Below are 24,047 nucleotides of genomic sequence, written 5' to 3' on the forward strand. Positions count from 1 at the left end.
AGATGCATATTAACGTGTTTAGCTCATTGGGAACAAAAGTTTTTCTAGATGTAATCTGTTATGTCTGGATGACTTTCCGGTGTTTTGTTGTTGATGATTCTTTCTTCTTTTTTTTTTCTTTTTTTTTTTTTTTTTAACATGGTTCAGTCTCCCTCCCTGCAATACATGTGAAGTAAGAGGAGTGTGACTTACAACTTCGCTTCTATGATGTGTTTTCAATTAGCCCACTTTTCTAATCTAAACAACTACTTTTAGCTATTGTAATGCTTCCTAAATCATTGTATGCGCTTAGAAACCATTTGTCATTCAGACACCATACTACTAATACCATATGCAATTTATCCCCAGCATGTTAGAGAGACAGAACACATCACAGAAATAGGGGGATTTAGGAAGGTGCCATGTCTGGGCTATGCTGCACCTCCTTTCCCATGCACACTCTGCAGGGAATCCACCACAAAGCTCTAAAAGAAGGAATGACTTGAAAAATGTTTTTGATATTAATTGACAGCTACAGCAAGGATCAGTTTTTTAACAGATAAAATCAGTTTTTTAACAGTTTCAACAACTTGCAATTAATTTTTATGTATTCTCTAAGAATCTCTAAGATGAAAACCATGTCCGTCTAACAAAGTTATCAATTTCTGTTTTCTGATTTCATCCCACATCTATAAAAGATCTGCTCTGTGTCTTCTTAATTACAAAACCAAACAACAACAAAACTATTTGCAATTTGTAACGTGCATATATTTCTTTTCTTTCCTTTCCATGATGCTCGATCTCTCTGCTTGTCATGGTCAGTGTCACACAGCTGTGGCATGGCACGGTACCACCGTACCGTGTGTGTGAGCTGCGTGAATGCTGACAGAACCCCATGTCACAGGTGAAACATACCCCAGTAATTTGCCATACAGCAGCAGTTAATTAATCAATAGAATGGCCCATGGCTTTGATACAAGCTTTAGCATGTCTGGGGCTTTGACATCTCACAGGAACAGCAGTAAATGCAGGCGAGCAAGGAATCCAGAGAGCCAGTGATGAAGGCTTCCCTGCTGCTGAGCCAAGGCCACGTTACAGCACTGCCGAGCACTGCCCTGCCTACAGGAATGCCCCTGTGCAGCTAACACACAGAAATCCGAGTCACACCATTTCTATTTTTCAACAAGAAAAAAATGTGTACCAGCTAAATTCCCACATGATTTATGATGTTTCACCTACCTAAGTTGTGCTTGCCTTCTCTATACAGCGATACCACCCTTTGTTTCACTCCTCAAACCACTGTTTCGAATTTCTTGGCCTCTGCTTGGTTGTACTCGGAAGTCCGGCAAAGCGATACCTCACCACATCACCTAGCACATGAGCCTCTTGGGGATACTCTGAGATTTGCTAAAAATGAGGTTGCTGGCAATGTGTCCATGGAAGCTTTTAATGTAGCTGTAGCTTGCAGTCACAGTTACTTCTAATTCACACAGATACACTTCATTTTGAGGCTAGTGTAATTGTACCTAAGCAGTCTAATACATTTTTGTTTGTTTGTGTAATGGAGAAGATCTGATAATCTACTAATAAAGAGGACTGCTAGAGACGGGTGTTACTCCAGCCAGGAGAGAACAAGGGGAACTTTGATGGTATCCATACCACACATCAGTTCTAGGGATAACAGAAGAGAAAATATCTCCTGTGTAAATCCAAGTCTGAAACAAGTGATGTTTTTGGTGGGCAGGTAAAGATGTACAAAATAAACTGCTAGATCAAATCTGGAAGAAGTGTCTACAAACACCCATAATATACAAATGTGGTTACACTTTGCAAAAGTGTTTGCAATTATTACTCATTTATTGAAATACATCACTTAAAAACTTTTTTAAAAATTTAATTTAGAAAGTACTAATTAAAAAATCTAAGTGTCTTTTTAAAGATTTTATCAATATAAAGGCAGTTTAATTAGACAAGTCTCATGAAAACTAATCAGATAAACTACAGACAAGTCTGAAGTAATGAAGAACAAAAACCAAAAATTATCTATATGAATTTATTTTCTCATTTTCACAAGGATTTAAGGGGGGTTACAGTTTCACTATCATGCAGGAATATTCTCATGCCTCCAAAATTCAGGCGTTAAAAGAAAGTTCATTTGCCTTAATTCCCCACATGGTGTATGAAAAGAGATGGATGGGGTATTTGTAGCTGCATTTCAGAATCCATAGGATCATCTCCACTGAGGATCACGGAACACCTACAAGGCAGAGTTGCAATTCTTCTCTTCTGGTATGGACAAAACACAGAGTCTAAAAGACTATTATTCCAAACTGGGGCAACAAATACCATCCTAAATGCCAAAATAATCAATATTCTGTTTCTTATCAGTGAGGCACAAAAAAATAAAATAAAAATAAAAATAAAAGAAAGTAACAGTGGTATATAATCTGAGTTATGACATCAGAAATCAAAAACTACTTCAGTTTTACTTAAAATAAAAACATGAAGGCCATTAGTCTGTTCCAAATAGCTGGCTATAGATTAAAGAGCAGTACAAGATCAGGTTTTAGGTACTTGCATCAGATCTGCTGATCAAAGTTACTTAGACAAAGACAACAAAGCAGGAAAGTGGCTTTTCAGGCTTTTCACCAGTCAAATAAATCCATTAAGTAAAACATCAGTCTTTGCTGAGAACTTGGGAGCTCAGTCAGAATTTTGCAATAGTAGCTTAAGCTAAATATATGTACATATACGTGTGTGTAGGTATATACAAATTTCACTTTAACATATTTAAGTAAAATTTGTGTATATATGTATACATTTCTGTATAGAGATACATAATTTGCATAATGATATATGTAAAAAAATAATAGATAGATGATGCATAAACTTCAGATCTCAGGCAGTTCAGTCAGTGCAGGGTCCTCAATCTGCCTAGTGAGAACGCATCTGTTAGGCTTCGGGTTTACATTAACATTTTGGTTTGGACAAGAAGTGGGTTCAAAGTGAGTCTCTCGATCGCCTTCCCACTTCCAGGTGTTGGTTTGCTTTGCAGAGCAGTGTTGGTGCATGTAAACCAGGTTCCTTGTAGAGCAAACTAAGGCAGAAGCCCATAGCCATGTGCACACCGAATGCCTTTCAAGCCCTGACAGAGACATACAAGTTGAAAGTGGTAACGGAGAAAAAACATCCAAAGATGTTCAGTCCACAGGACAAGGCCGAATTTAGGCTGGAGCATGACCTCAGAGACGCATATAGTGACGATGCAGAGGCCTTGGCAGCAGTGCAGCCTGCCGCTCAGCTCCCCCCCGCACTGCCCTGCTTGGAGCGCAGCAGAGCCCAGTGCAGCGCAGCCCCAGCGGTACCAGGGAGCGCACGGCCTTCCTGTCCCGGTCACAAGGGCCTTGCAAGATGGCTGGTTTCTTCCAACTGTACTTCATTGTCAAGTGTCTGGATAATACAGTCACACACACGTGATAAACATTTATAAATGCAGACAGCTGTTTCCAGAAGCAAAGAGTTTCTACATAACCAGAAAGTGTTTTCTGATAATGTATGCATTTGGTGATGGGGTGATGCATTTTGGTGATGATACCCTAGCAAGTATATAAAGCCCTAGACAACTAGGTATTGGTCCATACTTACATAGCATAGCCCAGATTGTCATGTTTTAAACCCTGAATACTAGCATGCTTCCACTAGGCAGTTTCCTTTTTTACCTAATTACCACCTACCTGAAAGGAACGGGGAATGAGATGACCCAAATCCTGTGTTTCAATTGCCAATTCATTATTCAGGGGGAAAAAGTACAATGTTAATACAATGCAAATTCAATCTATTTATACTATGAGTGTGTTTAATGATGATGCTAAGAATAGGATTTAAAAATAATAATAATATCGTACGCATAATTTTACTACTTGCAGAGAAAAAATACCAGCTCTTCTAACAAAGGTGTTAACAGAAACTCTATAAAGTTTTGTACAATATTTGGGGAAAGAAAAAAAAAAAACCTACAGTATGGTAAGTAATTAGAAAAATAATTAGAAAAATATTGTAATGGAATAACTGACGGTATCTGCAAAAAAGGCTTTGGAGCGCTTTAACAATATGTACAGCTGAGAGGGATTGAAAGGTGAATAGCTGAAGGGATACACAGCTGTTAAACTGTAACTTGTCTCCCAAATTCTGCTTTGTAAACCAGGAAGTTTTTAAACAAAGCACCACCACCAAACAAAAACCAAGCAAACAAAAACACCCAAACCACACACAGCCAACAGCAAGTCAGGAAACGTAAGGCTGCAGTCTGAGAAAGACTCACGTTTTTCATCCTCCCTCTAAAAAAGATGAAGGGACAGTAGCCATGTGGTCACATGTACAACTTTTAAACAACAGAAAAATATTAAAAGAGAAAAACACTTTTTTAAAAAAATAAGTTTATTGATTAATACTCCATGTTAGAACTGGGCAACCAGTGCAAGATGAGTTTCTAAACTAAAAGCTGAAGCGTGCTTTGCCATATTCACATGACTTTCTGCATTCGCTGTCCAAATATTCCCCTTGTTCACTGAGAGTGTTGCGTGTTGACTGAAAGAGATCCCTAAAAGACAACACACCTGCTTTCCACCAGAGCTACAAATTTAGCCTCGGTAAAACAAGTATGAGCACATTAAGCTCAACTATCTCAAGGCTGAGTCTCTACAATCAGTGCACCTAAATAATAAGTAGAATTGCTCTTGATATTCTACAAGAAGTGGAATAATTCAGCTTGTTATTGGTAACTAAGTTCCTACAGTGTGGCACAGAAGTCAGCAAGTTCAAAGTATTCCTGTGATTTTATTTTATCATTTCCTCAGCACTCCTTTACTTGTGTTCTCTCCTGATGCAGCTGGGCTCCTCTTCCCACATTGAAATTGTGAGTTAATTTGCAATAGTAACAGAAGTTTTTAATATAAAATGTCAAATCCCCACAAATTTAAAAAAAAAAAAAGTCAGTTTTCTTGTAAGAAAAGACTATTATCTATTAAGATCCAGGTGACCCAGTGGTATATGTATGCACATGTTGCACTCCAGCCTGAGCAACCACAGATGGTGAGAACTTCCAGGTCAAAATTAAGTTGCAGTAACAGCTAGCAGCAATGAAATCAGGTGCTTAATTTTGAGAATTTTCAGAAGTATATTTAGAAAAAAAAAAAAAAAGGAAAAAAAAAGATACTTCACTAAACTTTGAAAACCTAGTTTCTTTAAAAAAGATAGACGGCTTCTGTTTGGCTTAGCCGTGGTTATACCAAGGATGCATTAAATGGATACACCAAGCGTCTATTAGTAATATTGAAAGCTAGAATCTGTGGTAAAAGTTAAGCAAAAACAAAAGCACTATGTTCAAAACAGAAAGACATTATGAAAATTTGACTAAAAGCCAGGCTCTTTGAAACCCTGACCTACAAAAAAAAAAAAAAGAAAAGCCTTTTTTTAAACTTATCTGAACATAAGCTGCATATTAAAATGGATATTTTCCTTTGAAGTACATTCTGCTTCCACACTTCGGTTGTCAGAAGACAGGAGTTAACCTTAACCCACCAACTGTAGAAAACAGCCTTACATACTTTTAAAGTCAGAACTTTCCTGCTCTGGCCTGAACATGCAAGTCAGTATTTGTGGCAACTGTGCCTTACTCAAGGTTCTTATATTCGTCTAGCTCCTAAGCACACAAAACAGGTATGTTCCATACTTCAAGAGTGGCAACAACAGCCTAATCTGCTGCCAAAAGAGCAGCTTCTTCATTGTCCTCACAACCCCTACAGGCTCTACCAAGCCATCCAGGAGCCAAGGGGCTCTTCTGCATCCAGCAAAAGCTCATAACCACGGTGTGCAGTACAGCTCAGCCTACCACTGATTTTTGCCTGGTAGAACAATGAAACGTTCATAAGTCAGTAGAAACATAAACAGGATGTGATGTTTAGAAATACCCAACCAAATCTGGAGAGATATGTTTAAAAAGAAAAAAAGACATCAGCACAGAAAAAGTAGGTATCTTTAAAACACCTCAAAATGAAGCTAGAATTATATAAAGGTCTATTTAAGCTGCTTATGTAGCTTTGAATGTGATCAGGAAGTAAGGAAACTGCAAACAAAAAGCTTGCAGACATTTAAAGTAAAATTAACAGCAACACTACTAATGAGTAAACTGGTCACATCAACTGCGTTCGAGACAGTCTTTGTGATAAATCAAAGTAGCACATGAAGTTTAACATATTTGAAGGGTCTCACAAGAGAGTATCAGATGATGCGAAAGTATCTGCTAAGAAAGGAGCATGTCTTGAAGTTCAAGGCAAGCAGGATCAAACTATACTACAGAAACTGTTGAAAAGATGCAGCTGTTGCTCATGCCAGTTTCCTCTTGAGGCTTAATCTTGATTTCTGAGGTAGCTGAAATGTTTACAAGTTTCCATTTGCACATTTGCAGTTCCTGAAGATGTAAGTTGAGGCAACAGAAACACAACCAAAATCAAAACTTGAAGTGTTTTTGACACTTCCTATTATTTATAGAGGCTCAAAAAGTCATGCTCTGGTATCACTGCAGGTGTTAATTTGAAATGCAAATACTTTCTGAAAAATCCAAAGAAAAAAAGAAACATCAGGCATTATGCGTATATATATACATTTATATTAACCGCTAAAATATTGTATTGGAAAGACCATGGTACTAGCGATATGAACCACTCCAAATACAAGGAAAAATAAATTCCTCAAAGAGGGAAGATACCTATTTAATTTGAAAATATTCAATCTTTCAGTTCATAAAACTGGAAGGTATGGTTTAATCAATTTTTTTTTTCAAGAAAATGAGTCCTACTTTTGATAAGCTCAAATAGGAAAAGATTCCTGGGAGATCACTTATGATTTTGATCCAATAGTCTATTATAAAGAAGGAGGGGAAGAATAATGTTCTTTGCTGCTGTCACTGTTGACTATGGAGCACTTACAATACCAGTTCAATGTACCTTTTAACACAGCCTGGACTAAGTCAATCTTGAACAAATGACATCAGAAAATAAATAAATTAGATGAGATTCTTAAAGTATTCTTTATTAATATCATTAGAAGTTGCAGAAACAACTTTCTTGTAATATAAAGGCACAGGGAGACAGTTTTGATAAAATATTCCAATCAAACAGTAACTTACAGTACAAAAGGACAATTGTAATGCACATACAAACCCCAAACATCTCATTCAAAAATAGTTCACCGTGTTCGTTAATAATAATGGACAATGACTAAAAATATAAATTGTTATTGTACAATAAATATCTGATAGGTGCAAACTGACCAAGATTTATTGCTCTCCGTGTTTTCCCTGTAGTATTTTTTAAAATTCCAAATTCCTTTTACAATTGGCTTTAGTAACTTGTTTCTGAGGGAAGTGAACCCCAAAGCAGATGTGATAGGACATTCTGGCGGCTACAGAAATGCCTCAAGTAGTAGTGAGAACTGGCAGTGTTTGTTTCTTCTAAAACTTTAACAATCATACTCCACTCACTCATTCGGAAATGTACTAGATGGTTAAAAAAAATCAACTTTAGTGACAAGTCAAGGCTTTTATGGTAGGGTAGTATTACACCTAGCGTTATTCTAGTTTCTTAGATAAGTAGATTTTATGACGAAAAAAATCACATGAACACATTCTCTGACAGAATATGCCAGAGCAAGTATGTAGGATAGTCCTCAAACAAGGGGAGGGTAGAAATGAAAATTAAAACTTGCCTTGGTCCTTCAACTTCAGAAAACAATTAAGACAAGAACTGGTGCAAATTAAACTATATATGCAAAGAAGATGAAATGGGAATTTAGAAGTCTAAAATATCCTTAATACAGCTGTCTAAGAAAACAAAGTCACACCACATCTTTATATGGCTGCACTTTTTGAGAAGGACCCACAAGATTGCTATTTTCCTCACCTTGCACTTGCAACAATTTGGTAAAGCAACAGTTTCCATCAGTCTTTTGAAGCAGCATGAACTGCATTGACTTGGCTCTTGAAATTAGCATACACACTATCTTACTCAGAATCTTTAGTCTGAGTGAAATATTGTTTTATGCATACATTTAAGAAATGTTAGCTTTCTTCATTATTGTTACCAGAAATAATATGCATACATTTCCTTAGAGCATTGAATAAGACTTGAGGAAAATGAAGCATTTTACTAGTTAAATAATTGAAAAACAAGCTTTGAAGTGAGTTCTTGTAACAGTAACTGAGGTTTTTTAAAATTTTTTATTTATCAGAAGAAATTCAGATTTACACAAACCTCAATAAGTCAGTTTTAACTGTACTGGGAATAGTCAAACTTTGTTCAAGAAAAAGGTGTCTAGAGTGTATAGTGTTTAATCAATTTAGCTGGTAAACTAAAAGATGAATATTCAGTAAACTTGACTAGACTTCAATTCAACAGAGTTGGTAATTATGTAAAACAAATTGCCAGCCTTCTACACTTTCATTCAAATTAGGGTTTTCTTCTAGTATAAGCGCATAGTTTTTATAAGTTCTGCAAATAGTAAGCAACAACCAATGCAATCTGAATTTTGAGAATTATTAGCTTCACTACAGCACAGTATTTTTTCTTTACACTTAGTTTAGGAACTAATAAACAAAACCATTTTCTTTGGTTTATGCTCAACTACACTGGAGTAGTGAATTTTTTTTAGTCAAGCTCCTATCCCCAATTTAAATTAATACAGAACTTTTTATCTTAGTCTCTCCTTACTCCTCAAATAATCTCTATTAAATGAGAGTTTGCTCATACTGCAATTTCCTGCTGAACAGTCGTGTATGTACTGGCATGAAGGGTAAAAAAACTTGTGCAATAATTACATTAAGTGTTATCTTCAATAGCAGAACTACAAAAGACATCAAATGAATGTTAATTCAAATAACATTTGAGTTTATGATGACCTTAAAAAAAACACACACAACACCTAAGCATAGTTAAATACAGTGTAAAACCCCCTAAAATTAGACAGTAAACGTGGGAATACTGCTCTTACAGTAGGAATGTACTGCACAGCATTAACATGAAAGCCTGTTAAATTTGAAACAATGCAGACAGCTATATTTACCTGTAAGTAAATGCCACTTCAAGGTGTTTAAACAAACACAAAAATGAGACAATGATGTCATGAAAAGGGCCTTTAAAACAGGCCATCAGTCTAACTTGACTCTCCAAGTAAGAACATCAGCTTCACAAAACTGTGATACCAATGCAGTTTTATGTAAAGTACCCTTTGACACACAAGCTGTCAATTAAGCTATCACAGTCATTTTTGACCAACTCCCTTTTAAATAGCTAAGGAGAAGAATCAATAGTAGCTCAAGTTTTGATTCAGTAAGTACCTTGTCTGTTTCCAAAGGAACATTATAATACCATAAAATCTTATTTTTATGGTACTTAGAAAACTGATAAACTAGTTTCACTTCTTTATTTTCTCTTTTGAACACAAGTTCAAGACTTCATTTTCTATGAGTCTTTGCAATAGTGTTTTAGCCAGTGTTGCAGAAAGTTTTCCCTGCGGACTACCTCACATTGTTACTGAGTTGTGCAAGGTATTCACGCAGTTCTTTTGCGGCTTGGAATCTGCCGTATCGCTTCTTTGGGTTGGCACACTCATCCAGCAAGGCTTCGAGGCGGCCGTCTTTGGCAATCTCAGCTGGGGGGTCATGAAGTAGTCCTCCAGAAGTGCCACGCCACGTGGCATGTCTTGATAAAAGGTTCTGACAAATAGCATAATAATTGTGGTCCACAGTGACACGAGCACAAAGAATCTCTTTTGAGAAGGACAAACAAGCTTCTTTATCACAGTCATCAAATTTGCTTTCATACCATACATCCCAGTTTTCAGGTTTATCTGTGAAATATAAGTTAAAAAAAGAAGTAAGGAGAAAAGAGTATATCTGCATCTGAATATAATCAGCAGCTCAATACGCAGAAAACTAGTGCTATTTAAACTATAAACTGGCCCTGTTTAAAGGCACTCTTAAATGTTCCTGTTCCCAAGATTTCACCTGACAGTTTGATACGCCTGTCTGCTGAAATGCTTCTATCACTACAAAAATAAAGGAAAGAAAGAAGATAAAATAAATATCTAAAGAGAAAAGAAGAAAAAAATAGCAAACAAAACAGAAGAAATCCACATTCATGCACATACCCAGAAGGAAAAATGTAGCACAGGCAACTACAATAGAATGATTCGCAGCTGGAGTTGAGAGAAAAACAAACAAGCAACATGATTTATTTTAGCAACAGTTAAGATTTGGTTTCTCCAGATGCCTGGGAACTAGAACATTGGCAAGTGGTCTACCAAAGCACAAAAAAAAAAAAACACCACACTGCAAAGTAATTGCCATAAAGGTCCAGTCTCTTACTTTAGACACAGTAGTAACTAAAAACTGTGTATAAAAAAGCTTATGTATTACACACAAACTTTGAAGAAAAAATAAAAATGAATAAAACAAAACAGCATTTATGAACATACAGAGACATTTCTTTACATATATTTTTAAAAGTATAAAAATTTGAAGGTACAACTAGTGGTCTTATCACAAAGCTTGCTTTAACTGAAAACGTGATTCACATGAATTATCTCGAGAACAACAGGTAAGTGGTAACTACAGATGTGCCTTTTAAGTGCTAACTACTAATGTCCCCTAGTTTTGTAGATCTCTTTGAGCACTGTGATATACAAAGAAAAACTTCCCAGTGCTTGGCAGGCTCTGAGCTATTAGTGTACTCACTCATGTGCACTGAAAGTCAGTGTTGAAAAAAAAGAAACTGAGGAATGATTGCTAAGCTATGAAAATACCATGTAAAACTCATGCAATGAGCAGCATGCCTAAAATGAAGAAAAGGCCAGCATCACAGGAGAAATGGGAAAAAGGCTTAAACAGACTCAGATATAATCTACCACATGAAGCACAATTAGTTATTACTGTACAGTGCAATTGGACAGGGTGCACATATTCAAATACCTAAACAGGCACATTAATCATTCCAGACAGAGATTGTTTAATCAAACTTTTCAGAAGATTAATGAAATCAGCATTAAATGTCAAGCTTATATGACAACTGAGAACTTCCTTGTAGTCATTTGTTTTCTGATTGCTAGATTACAACTGATGCAGCAAAACCCCAGTTAGAGCCAAATTAGTCTGAAAACTAGACAACAGATGCAAGACACTTCCAGCATTCAGCTTATGCAAGATGCTAGTTGCTACTATTCCATGCACACATCAGCTTTTTAATAGTTCATTTAGTCATCTTTGTGACTGAGCAATTCAGACACGCTAGAAAAGCTAAGTCCTAAGTAATATTATTTTAAGAAGTTGGAAAAAAGCGAAAGTTCATTTGCGTGTCCATGAATATTGAAGTAAACATACTCAATATCCAGTACATAAAAAGGTTTTCTTGGTAAATTCAGATAATTCAGTATATTTGCTATCTACACACTTCTCTATGAGAAAGTATCCTTTTTTTTTTTTGGTGGTGGTGTTATACATCTTCAGGGAGCTTAGATTAAAATTAATTCAGTAGCACAGCATATGAAGTATATTTGCAAGGCTTGAAAAAAAATCCATTCACCCAAAGCAAAGTGGAATCACTTGGCTTACTGCCATAAAATTCTGCAGAATCTCAGATTTCACATTTAATGTCTCCAGCCCTTAAGTTTGCAAAGTTTTCCTTATAAGCTCAAAAGGAGTAAAAACTCATGTAATGCCACTTCATCAAAAGATCTCTACTACTGCTTTTACAGTCAGCAGAAAGATGAACAAGTTCTCGCTATTCCTATGTGGAAGCAGCACTAAAAACTAAAGTTATCCAACCCTTCAATTCCATTATTACGGAGCACCTATGTGAATAGCTGAAATAGGGGCAGGCTAGGCAACTACTGGAAAACAGGCAGCAAGACTGTCTTGTCATTATCAGCAAACAGAATGCCAAGACTTCCTTCTTACAGGCATCTGGAAAAGCCAAAAGGACCCTATTTCAGCTGAGGCAGGCAAGTCGGCCAGCCAGCCCATCTGTCTGTCTATCCGTCCATCTGATTGTCTAGGTCTGTCCTGAACTTCTCCTCCCACCCCCACCTCTCCCTTTAAATAGGATTACAGAGATTAACAGGACATGTAAATCAAATTTAGGTAAAATCGAAGCTTCATAAACTTGACAAATTGGTCAAGCTAATTAGTAGTGTAATTGTAGAAGAAAACTAATTAGTTTGTTAGCTAGTATTTTACTTGTGAAGCCAACAAAACATTTTTTTTTTTTTTAGCGCCTACACATACTTTTAATATGGTGCTCACAGAGAAAGAAGCAAGAGGCACAGAGGCAAAGTAAGAGGAGACTTACTCTGTCTGATTAACCTTTTGTCTGCTACCAGAACGTTTTCTGCATCCACAATGATCACCTTCCCGTCTCTTGGTCCAACTGCAAAGTTGTCAAAGCTGACATCAAGGAGGTAGAGTGCAAATTCAAAGTCATTATTTGTCAGCTGCTCAGCTATCTCCATTAATTGCCAGGCCAGATCCACTCGTTTCTCCCAGGGTGCATGGAAGTAACTCCACAGCTCTTCTCCAACGTAATTGACAGCCACCATTCTTCCACATGCTCCTAAGTACTTTGCAAACGGCCAACCCTCATCAGATGGAAAACTCTAGAAATAAAAAGAAACATTTAAAATTTTCATTAATACAGAACAGCTTGTACTTGAATAGGTTGTTCAATAAAATTTAGAGAGAAACACCTGTAAACATACATCAACACTAGCAAAAATTAATTTCCACATACCTCTAAGTTTGGAAGGGAAAGAAAAACAACACAAAATATATTTATGTGAGGAAAACGTGTTGATGGACTACTGAAGAGGAGAGCTTGAGGACCTGAGATAAAATACATGTGTTGAGCTTGTCACATATGTTATGTACATACATAAACACACACTCTTCCATCAACTGTGTTTATCTACTGGTGCTTTATACACATCTACTGCACTAAAACAAGTACACTGCCTGAAAAGATGTTTTTGCTCCATTTTAGCACAACTTAGTGCAATAAATCAAACTGCCACAGCAACAATACCTAAATCTTTGTATTTCGGTATGATTTTGGACCACCCTACTCCTCTTCTCTTCCACCCCTCTCCTTTACTATGTTCCAGTCCCGCTCAGTTTGCCTCTCCTCCCAAACACAAGCTCAATCACAAGCAGGTGAACACAACCAGGGCCACGCTCCCATGGTAAAGGAAGGGCTGTATGTTCCTCCCAGTCCATCAGACACATCCGTTTCCATCTCCTCCTGTGTACCACCAGGAGGGCAGCACAGCTGGTGCTTGCCAGGCTGATGCTCAGCTGGACCAGCAGCCAGAGGTAGCTCCCATCACATCGTGCTGCTGCTGGAAAGGGGACGGAGGGAGGCCTCTACAGCCAGGTGCAGGGAAGAGGAAGAGCTAACAGGACCGCTCCTTTTCATCATCAGCAGGGATTTATGTAATGGCTTAAACTGAATTGAAACACACAGTGTTAGCCACCAAGGCACACTTACCTCCGAACACATCTATTATGCTTCCTACGTTGAGTACACAAAATTTCATTTCAAACAAGAAATTCTTGGATCAGTTTTGCTTGTTTAGAAGTGAACCTCCTGAACAGTACCAGCAAAGTATCCCCATACCGTACTGTTACACGGATATATTTATAACTCTGTGGCAACAAAAAGATCTTTTGACAAGAGGAATACAGGGAATCCTGCCAACATCTGCACATGTACAAACAACATCTCTGTGCTGGCTCCCTTCCAACTGGCATGTAACAACCACATCTACACTTCATTACCCAAGTCAGTAGCCGAAGAAGGGGATAAAAATATGTTCAAGTGCCCTATTCAGCAGATTTGCATTCACTCGGTGAATTTGACAAGAATATCAATTGAAGCACAGGTCTCATCTTTTTAACTTTTTTCACTATTTTGAAAGCATTTTTCTGCTTAAAATTACAACTAACTTAACAGGATGATATTTTTTTAAATGTATTACCATTTTGAAAGCCACTAAGAGATGAACACAAAATTGTACAGTTGTTGAACATGGTTTCACAAACAAACTGCATTTAGAAACAAAAAGCTTAACAGATACCAGCCCAAAATCCCACGCTTCTGTACAGTAATGGACAACATAGTTCTTATTTTAATTCTCAAATTATTAGTAGCATAAATATTTGATCAGATCATCTTGTAGTTCAATATGCTATTTGAAGACTTAAAACTTTGCATTTGACACTTAAGATCAAAATTACCTTCTTGCTCACAGTCAGAAACGTCCATCTGATAAATGAATCTGCAATTCTGATACACACAGATTTTCTCTGTGAATATACACACAAATGTCATGGAAACCATGGACAATTACGCTTTTAAGGGTTTAAAAATACAGTAGTGTACAAGAAAAGCTACAACTATGTAGCTTAGTAAGTTTTCCCTCATTAAAAGTTGTCATCTTTATTCAATGAGCAATATGGATAATCGTCTAACAGAAAGATGGAAAACTATTAATACAACCGAACTCCTGCTACTCCGTTCCCAGAGTCACATACACCAAAAAGTACTTTTGGTGCCCTAAATAGAGTAGCTACACAAGATGTCTCAGTAAGCAAGCCTTAAAACCCTAAACAAACCCTGCCAGAGGAACAAAGTGTCCTTTGTCCTGGAAGAATAATACCACACTTAGGTCTTTAAAAAAAGATATGCTGTAGTCTCAGTCTCGGAAGAAATACTGAGAATTAACAGGATGAATTTATCATTTCACCCAAGCATAAAACACACTATTAATGCATTTGTCTTCCTCACTTCCATCTGTCTAAACATGAGAAGACAGACAAATCTGCCACTGGTTTTGAACACTCAGAGCTGTGAATTAGATCATGCAGGAAAGACTGAGCAGCTTGAAGCTGATAAGACCTATTGTAGCTTGCAGTAACACAGAAACACTTGCAATTAGACATGTGAAAGAATAATAGTTTATCATAATCAAGCATATAATTCACCTTAATAATCAAATCCAAAGGAAAAAAACAGCACAGCTCATGACAATAGGCATCTTTGAGCTATTGTTCCACTGTATCATCTAAAAAACCTTTTCATTTTCAAAACTACTCTAGAAGATGTCAATACCAATTTTTATATAAAGTTGAGTTCCATGTTAAAAACAAAACTACAAAGAACTATACCTTAAATATGATGAAAGGTAAAAAATGTATGCAAATATGCAACACACAGGAGACTGCTTACTACTTGTCATGCCTCTGAAGGCTTGATGGCAAAACTGCCTCTCCACAACACATTTGCTAAACTCATCTTACCAACCTCTGTCTGCCCAGGCACAAGCTGGCACAGCAAGTTGAATTTAAATAATATGTTCTTCCTCAAAAGGAAAAGAGTTAGTTCTCACAGAGCGCTGTTGATTCTGCAGTTCAAACAGAAGGAGGGCTGCATTAGTCACCAAGGCAAATAAGTCCAGCTCCGGAGCCATGCAGACTAGGAGAGCAGATTTTACTGGGAAACTTTTCAGATGTAGAGGAAATTAAAAAGCATACTCTAGAAACAGATGCTTTCTTTTGTCAGATCTGAACTGATCCTTTTTAGAAGATAAGTATTTAATGTATTTGTGAATGCAAGTGTGATGAAAACCATTTCATTCTCAACTATACCCCAAATTATTTAATATTTCTGAAATTCCCACAGAAGTTGAGCACCTGCTGTGTTTGCACAGGCTATATAGACAGATAGCCTATACATACAGGCACACAGTGAAGAGCATATTTTGTTTCATCAAAATATTAGTAATCCCATTGAAACCAGGTTCCTTTCATTTATTCAACTTCTGTTCGATTTTCGCGCATTTCAGCCAGTTACTGGCTTAATTTACACACCATGGAACAAAACCACACAGACAACTCTACATCTAAACCCACTCAGAAGATGCTCAATGATCACGCTGAACACACTTGAACTGTAAAAGGTGTATTTCATAGTTTCAGTAGAAAATGTCTTTTCTTCAAGGAAAGGGATGAATAATGATTAAATGTAAGAATCTTAGTGAAGAAAATTGAATTTTGTGAGTGGCTGTTACCTGTTCAAACTATTTTGTAGTCCATACAAGTTTGTTCAGATTAATTTTGCAACAGACAACGATCACTATCTATTTCTCATCAGTGATGAGTCCGGAATGCACCACTGCAAAGAACCGGTAGCAGAGATGGCCTGCCTTTTTTTCTGAAGGAAATTTGCAAAATGTGGGAGACTAAAACAAAGCCTCACTTCCGTACTGCAGGGAAATAAACCACAGCTTCCCCCCTACATCAGATATACTAGAAACAAATGGACAATACTGGCATTTCAGGGTTTGGTATGCAGGTGTAATGTGTGTGAGCTCAAATGTGCATGCTTCAATGAATTTTTAAATTTGAATAATATAGGAAATGGCAAGTGATCAAAAAAAACCTCAAATCAACCATAGATTACATGACATAGTAGTAACAACTGGTCTCAGGCAACTAGGTTTTAAACTTTTTCATACAAATCAGTGTTCAGTATTTCAAAACGTTGAAGACTTTCCTCTAAGTACTACTCGGTATGCCAAAGTACTGTACCTCTATGAGCCGGGAAACAAATCAAGTACTACAAGTCTATATAGGACACACCAGGTAGTGTTGGTAAGTGCCTTGAAACCTCTATTTGGTATTTAACATAACAATTATCGGTCAGAAACACCAAAATTGAATCATGAAGAAAGCTTAAAAGGCACCAAGCACTAAAAGTGGATGGCATTCTACCCCTGTATTTAGACTAGGGCTACAGAAAGCCTACTGCTAGAGCTGCTGCATGATAAAATAAATAAATAAATGAGAAACCCAAGACAAGAAGAATTCACTTCTTACTGAGTTATGTATGGCTTGAGGAAATAACTCATACTGAGTTAGGTACGGACCAGAAGAGTAATTCTCTAAAACACTTGGTTAAACTGCTCAAGTTCATGTTTTAATATTTGTCAGATGCCAATTATTGATCTTACTGGAACAAAAAGAAGTAAAAAAAAATAATGATGTCAGAGAAATTGGAAAAATGTTACGTGGCAACAGACTATTCATGGAGAGCTACAATACTTGGAACAGAGATACAGCTGGTCTGTACACAAGGAATAAGCGATGATCAGAAGCTGAGAGAAGAATTAAGCTATTAAGGTTAAGTATTTAGAAACCTTAATGTATATCTGAGGGCAGAGCAATGAATTACACAATGTATACAATGCAGAAATACAGCTATTTTCCATATAGATCTTGGAACTGTTATTAGAGCTGAAAAAATAATTGTCTTTGAGACTTGTAGATTATATATGCAATAGATACATTCACTATCGTTCCTTTACAGAATCTAAATTATGAACAGCTTTGCAGAGAAAACACAACCTTGATAAAAGCTACAGTTGGAGAAAAGGCTGCATTAATGCACTCTGGCTATAATTCACAACCACCTTCTATAGCTGGAAACAAACACAACAATATTACTTATAAGTATTTGTTTACTTTTAACAGCAAAGTTTGTCTAGATTTTAAGTTTCCTTTCAAAGCAACACAAATATACTAAGAAGTAGTTGCCTTTATTATAGGAGAGCATTATTTGAAACAGGAAGGAAAATGCCAAACCTGTCAGAAGTTAAATCTTAAGCACCTACATGTTGAGCTTAAAATATAGGTAGATAGACAGATAAAGAATAAAACCCTCGCATGTAGGTTGTTTGATTCCAAAGTGAATTCTGATTAAAAATGTGGAAGGATGTAAGTACTAACTAGTTTGGTGAGATTTTACAAAGTAAAAATGGTAATTTAACACACAGAAAAGAAAAGGCTTCAAGGTAAAATCCCAATCTTCGATAAAAATCCATATATTACTAGCTCTAGTAGATGATTAAAGTGACTTTTTCAGCCAAATACCTAGCATTAAATTCACTGTCTGCTTATATTTGGTTGCTCCTATGCATTGGTTGACACAGAACTTCAATGCACTGAGCACAAAGAGTTTAGAAGTTATCTCCACGTCTCCACGTCAAAACTTTCATTCGCGACCATTTAAAAGTTACAGCAGTGCTTCATGAAAAGCTCAAGGCAAAAAAATGGCAATACTTTTCCTTGTATTTACTGGTGCCAAAGAGAAGCACCAATTAAATACATCAATTTTATTATTATTATTATTTTCCTTGTAATTAAAGTCTTATTCTTCATGCGACATCATGCAGGCTTCCTTTCTTAGGAACAGCTAATTTTTAGAAGAAGCCTCCAGGTCTCATTCGCACAACAATATGTGCCCTCACCATATTGCAGGAAGTATACCTTAAGATACTTCACGTATCTTGTGTACAAACACAAGCAAACTCCTCAGTAGCCAGTTATCACTTCTGAACAGTAACTTCACCTCTCAGACAGTACCTCGCATCTTATAAAGCTGCATAAGAGATTATCATCCATCCCTTACATACCCGTCTGGTAGAGGCTGAGAAAGGAGTGCTGTGTTACATAAACGAGTAAAATTAATTCAGGTTCATATAGGTAAGGTATTTCATTCCCAATCGAGGGAAGACATTCAAGCCTTTGTTACCCATTAGCAAAGTTTCTAAACACTCTTCTGGAGAACACATTAACTTTACAAGTTCTGTAATGCACAAAGCTGGTCTGAAGTTCCCTCAAAACGCTTTCCAGGCTATGCCTATACATCCCAATTTCCAATATTCTGCAAAACACTTTTGATTTGATTAGAGGTGCCAGAACTTGACCACACTGCAGATTGGTAAAAGCTGCCTTCCTTCCCACCAATCTGACCTGCTCTGATGAGCAAAGCCCTTGTTAAGTTCTGCTTCCAAAGACTTTCATCACTTCAACAAATTTGCCTGAAAGCCTCAGGGCTCATCCTCACCTTATCAAGGAGCTGACAGGAGTCAGCCAGTGCTGCCTGCTGCCTTTCAGGCACCCCGCAACAATAAGGAATGCCACTCTGCCACAAGTTTTGTCCCTAAAAGCTGTAATACCCCCAGCAAATTCAGAAGAAACATGCAGAGCTGTTTTGCAGCTACCTAGGCGTACGCTCAGTATGCTGGAACACGTGTTCAAAACCAAAACCGTAAGCTGTATGAACCACAGCCAAAACAAACCAATTCTCATGAAGTTTCCAAATATACTCAGCAAAGCAAAGAAATTCTAGTCTTCTCATTTAAGTGGAGTTTCCTTATTCACAGTGCTCTGGAGCAACATCAGAGCAGAACAGAAGAGACACGCTGTACCCCAAGTCTGCTGAGAAGTCGGCTGGGAACTTTGCAAACAAACCTCAAGAGCCGTACTTAGAAGGCTGAAGGCATGCTAGCCAAAAATGTTTTTAAGTAAGTATAGTTCATAAACACACTCTCTAAAAATGAACCGATAGGTGAATTTGCTGGAGGTCAAAGCCTGCAGCACTAGCAATTTGGGCACTAGGAATTTCTTGGCCGTCTCCCTGGAGAAACAGATGCTCATGACAGCAATCATGCTGCAAATACCAGTGATGCTCTCACACGTATTTGCAAATACTCTTTTGAACAAAAGAATTGCATAGAAGTGAGGATGGCTCTGTAGCTAGACAGAACAACGCGGAACCCAAACTTACACTCAGCATGCTTGGAGTTCCCCCAGCGGTGTTGGGTGCTGAAATGTAAAGCCCGGAGAGGCACTGCCCAGTGTAAACAGATGTGTGAGGGGAGCAGCGAGCGGTGCCACGGACACCGTGGTCTACCGTAAGCTTTTAAATTAAAAACCTGAATAAACCCCGAAATTTAGAACATATTGTACATCTGCCTACCAATTTGCCATCAGCCCCCTTAATTAAAGGATATAAAACGCGTCACTGCAGACAACGGCAGGCTGATTTGGTGCTCCTTTTAGGCTGCGACCCTCCCCGGCCGGGGAAGGGCCCGGGGGCGCGGCGGTACGGGGGGCACCGCCATGGAGGCGCCCCGGGGGACCCACCTGCAGCACCAGCGGCTCGGGGTTGAAGGCGAGGGTGATGAGCAGCTGCATGCGCTCCGAGTCCTTGAGGTTGCGCAGCAGGAAGCTGCCGGAGTCCTTGGTCTCGGCGTAGCGGCGCACCAGGCGGTCGAGCAGGCGCTGCGAGGGGCAGTGCACCAGGTCAGACCAGCCCTCCACGGCGTCGGGGGTGAGCAGCCGCACGTCGCCGTTGAGGCTGGCGAACTCGGTGGCGTGCAGGGCCTGCGGGAGGTCGCAGCGGCCCCTGCCGGTGGCGCGGCGGCAAATCTTGGCGTCGATCTCGGCGAGCTCCTGCGCCGAGCCCAGGCGCTTGAGCACGACGCGGCGGCTGCCCTCGCGGGGCTCCCCGTAGCGGGCGAAGTACACGTTCTTGACGTTGAAGAAGTCGAGGAGCCGCAGGCGGCCCCAGCTCTCCAGCCGCAGCTGCCCGTTGAGGAACTTGCGGCACCAGCTGGTGCCCCAGCAGGCCGGGCACTTATTGAGCTGCAGGAAGCGCCGCTCCGCCAGCTCGTTGCGCTGCAGCGAGGCCAGCAGCGAGTGCGTGTTCAGGACCAGCGCCGCCGCCAGGCTGCCCAGCACCGCCAGCTTCACGTAGCGGTACAGCCGCCCCAACTTCAGCGACACCAGCCGCAGCATCGTCCCGGGCCGGGCCGGGCCGGGCCGGGCCGAGAGAAGCAGAGCCGAGGCGAGGCGAGCCGGGCCCCGGCCCTCCCGCTTCCCCCCCTCCTTCCCTCAGCCCCGCCGCACCCGCACCGGCCGCCTCGCCGCCCGACGAGCGGCGGCCAAGTTACTGAGGGGACGGCGGGCGGGGGAGGGCAGCGGGGGGAAGGCGCGGGGGGCGGCGCCAGCAGCCCGCCGCCACGGCAGGGCACGCCCACGGGGAGGGGCCGCGGCGCCGCCGCCGTTGAGGGGCCCCCTCCGCCCCCTCCTCCTCCGCCACCTCCCCCCGCCCACCTGGGGAGGGGGCGGGGCCTTGGAGGGAGAGCGGCGGCGGCCGCGGCGGTTGGCTGCACGTGACCGCGTGCCTGGCGTACGCGCTTCTTCCTGAGGGCGGGGCTCGGGGGGGGGAGCGGGGCGGGCGGTACCCGCCTCCTTCAGGAGATGGGGGTGGAGGGGCGGGCGGGGGAGTTGTGATGGCGCCGGCTGCCACCGTAACCCCCCCCCCCCCCCCCCCGGTCCCGGTTAGGAGCGGTCAGAGATCGTCAGCTGCCCTTAACGCGACCTCTCTCAGCCCCCGCTATCGCCGTTTCCATCGCTGCCTGTCACGACGCTGTCCCCCGCCCGTCACGGCGGCACCGCGGCTCGGCGCTGCCCCTCAGCGGCGGCTCGGCCGCGGCTCGCCCTGAGGGGACGGCAGCGCGGGGTGGTGCCCGCCGACTGCCCCCCGCCGGCTCCTCACAAAACGACACGGGGCCCCAAAACTCCTCACGGTAGTCCAGGACTGGATGGGTCCTCCAATTTGTGACTGAAAAACGGGCGACAGCCCGTCTTCTGCGCTCCCCGGTCACTGCAGACCTGCTCGGTCCCAAAAGTGCACGAGGGATAACTGACTGACCGGTGTTGGGGCAGTGCAGCGCAACGGATGTCTACCAGTTACTTCATTTCCATGGTGCATACATTTAAGCACATATTATCTGGAGTATTACGTTTCTGTTTTTACATTAGCATGCACTTAACTCACTGTGTGCTGTTTTGATGTCGATATTTGTAATTTATGCGTATAAAAACAGCTCCAGGCATCCATCACACAAGTTGTCGTTGACTGTGTACAGTGAACTTGCACCTCAGGCATATCTCATTCACCATGCCTTGTTAAAAGCTGTTTGTAGGGTCAAATAATCTAATCAGCAAGATCTTGACTACAAAACTATGAATTTATTAGAAAACAAATATATATATATATGTTATTTACTCATATACGTACATATATACATATAGTTTACCCTAACTCAAGTCTTTACTATGGACACACTGATCCTGAAAGCTGAGCTGATTTTTTTCTGGATATAAACTCCAATTTCAGTAGCCAAACATGGTCAGTCTTCTTTACACACTGGTAGTGGTTTTTTTTCATCTACCAATACTTGCTGGAACTTGTCTATTAAGCCACTAAGAAATCCAGATATAAACAAATATGTTGAATTAACATTTAGTTATACATTGCTTTCTTGATTCTTATTTCTCAAGCTTTCTTACTTGGATATAGGGAAACAACTTGATTCTTCTGAATGTTAACAAAACATTTTTGTCTTTACTAGATGAAAACATCATTTTACGTACAAAGAAGCTGTTAAATACTTTAACTAATACTTTTTTCCAGCAACAATGTAGTGCTCTTAAGGCCTTTTGCACTGTAAATCCATAAATAAATATACTGCTTAAAAAAAAAAAAAAATGAAAAAGAAAACTTGCTCTGAGCTACATAAAAGTTGCTAATATTTCTGGTTTCATTGGTATTTGTAGGAGACTTTGGGGATAACTGGGATACTTTCTGAGGGATAAAGGAAGGTAGAGGCTGCCTTTTTATACAGTGTGGCTGTAATTCAGATTTACATATTTTGCTTAAGGCTGGAAAATAAAAAAGTAGAGGCAGAGTTACTAAGGAAAAACAAAGGAGGAAGAGCACTTGATAAAAAAATTAATTCTTCGGGAATGATATATGGAGCTTGTAATTTAAAAAGCATGATTTGTGAATGAGCCATTTCAAGAGGGGAGGGGAATCCATTTCAAGGTGCAGGGGAATGCGAAACAAACTAGATAATGCACTATAATACATGCATTTCAAATTCTGTTTTTCTAGAGTTGCTTTCTTCTGACTAAGTTCAAAGTAAACTACAGTGTTTTTCCTGTGAAGACTTCATTATATATGACAATGTAATTCATCAAAGATTCCAGTGACTAGAATGAAAATGCAGACCATCAGTGCAGAGCAAATGCATGAAGATCTCTGATGCACAGCAGGTTGGTTTAGTCACACAGGTCTTTGCAGTAGATCAGTAGTGAGGTCCTGGTTTGCTGTGTGTTGTGAAGCATCATTCTAACAGTTACCTGTTATTGCTAGTTCCATATATGGATTTTTTATGTCTCCCATCACAATCTCGTGTAGGAGTTATGCATAGACCTTTAATGTAAGTGGACATCTTTTTTTTTTTTTTTTGAAACTAGAGACTCATTCCCACATTCAGTCATATAATCATTTTGCCACTTTCTAAATAGGGATAGCTGCAGCTTTAACCAGGCAAGTCTGAAAGACATGCTCAGAACAACTAGTGCAAGTTCTGCACCTTTATAATCAGAGTTCACTTATTTCCATGCTATGCATCAGACTGACCACATACACAGAGTTCAGAAGCATGTGTCGCAGGAATGGCTGCAATGGGCATGCCTGAAATTTCTGAGTATTTTGCAGTATTACATTGGATGATATCTACAGATATCTACATTCAATATCCTCAGACATCTTTCAGATTAGATCTCTAGGCAGAAAAGAGAACATAACATACTTGCAGAAATCTGGATATACAGTTAAGCTGTGTAATCTATTTGTGCATCCAACCATCTATCTCAGTTCTCTCAGTGACCAAGAGGGTTGTTCATAGCTGTCTGAGGATACGTAGCATAACCTCTGTTCTGTGTTCTACCTTCAGCGGATTCAAAAACTCTTTTACTATGTTGTACCATTTACTGTACAGTAAAATGAAATTAGTATGTGGTTCTGGAAAAAATATCACGTAAAAGGTGTTGTAGGTTAATCTGTTACATGAGAAGTGGGAGGTAGTATCCTTCATTTACCGGTAAACAATTCCAGTAAAATAGTGTTTTAATTGTCTATATACGGTATTAATTCCTGCTTAGAGTACTAGCAAAAATGATAATAAGTGATAAGGTTACTTTTTTCTATAAATAATCAGCAAGTCTCTAATTGACTTGAATTCCATGCACATAACATACTGTATGTGCA

General features: G+C 39.6%; 1 protein-coding gene across 1 annotated transcript; it reads right to left on the minus strand.

Moving 5' to 3' along the window:
* Positions 1-7,047: 7,047 nt before the first annotated feature.
* DIPK2A (divergent protein kinase domain 2A) lies at positions 7,048-21,016 on the minus strand. The gene is made up of 3 exons (XM_083848847.1): positions 20,069-21,016; positions 12,378-12,681; positions 7,048-9,882 (listed from the first exon to the last, which is right to left on the minus strand). Exons 1-3 carry the CDS (start codon positions 20,720-20,722, stop codon positions 9,551-9,553), a joined length of 1,290 nt encoding a protein of 429 aa, XP_083704973.1. The 5' UTR covers positions 20,723-21,016; the 3' UTR covers positions 7,048-9,550.
* Between the last annotated feature and the right edge of the window lie 3,031 nt (positions 21,017-24,047).

Source organism: Anser anser, assembly GCF_964211835.1.
Source record: "Anser anser genome assembly, chromosome: 9".
NCBI lineage: Eukaryota > Metazoa > Chordata > Aves > Anseriformes > Anatidae > Anser > Anser anser.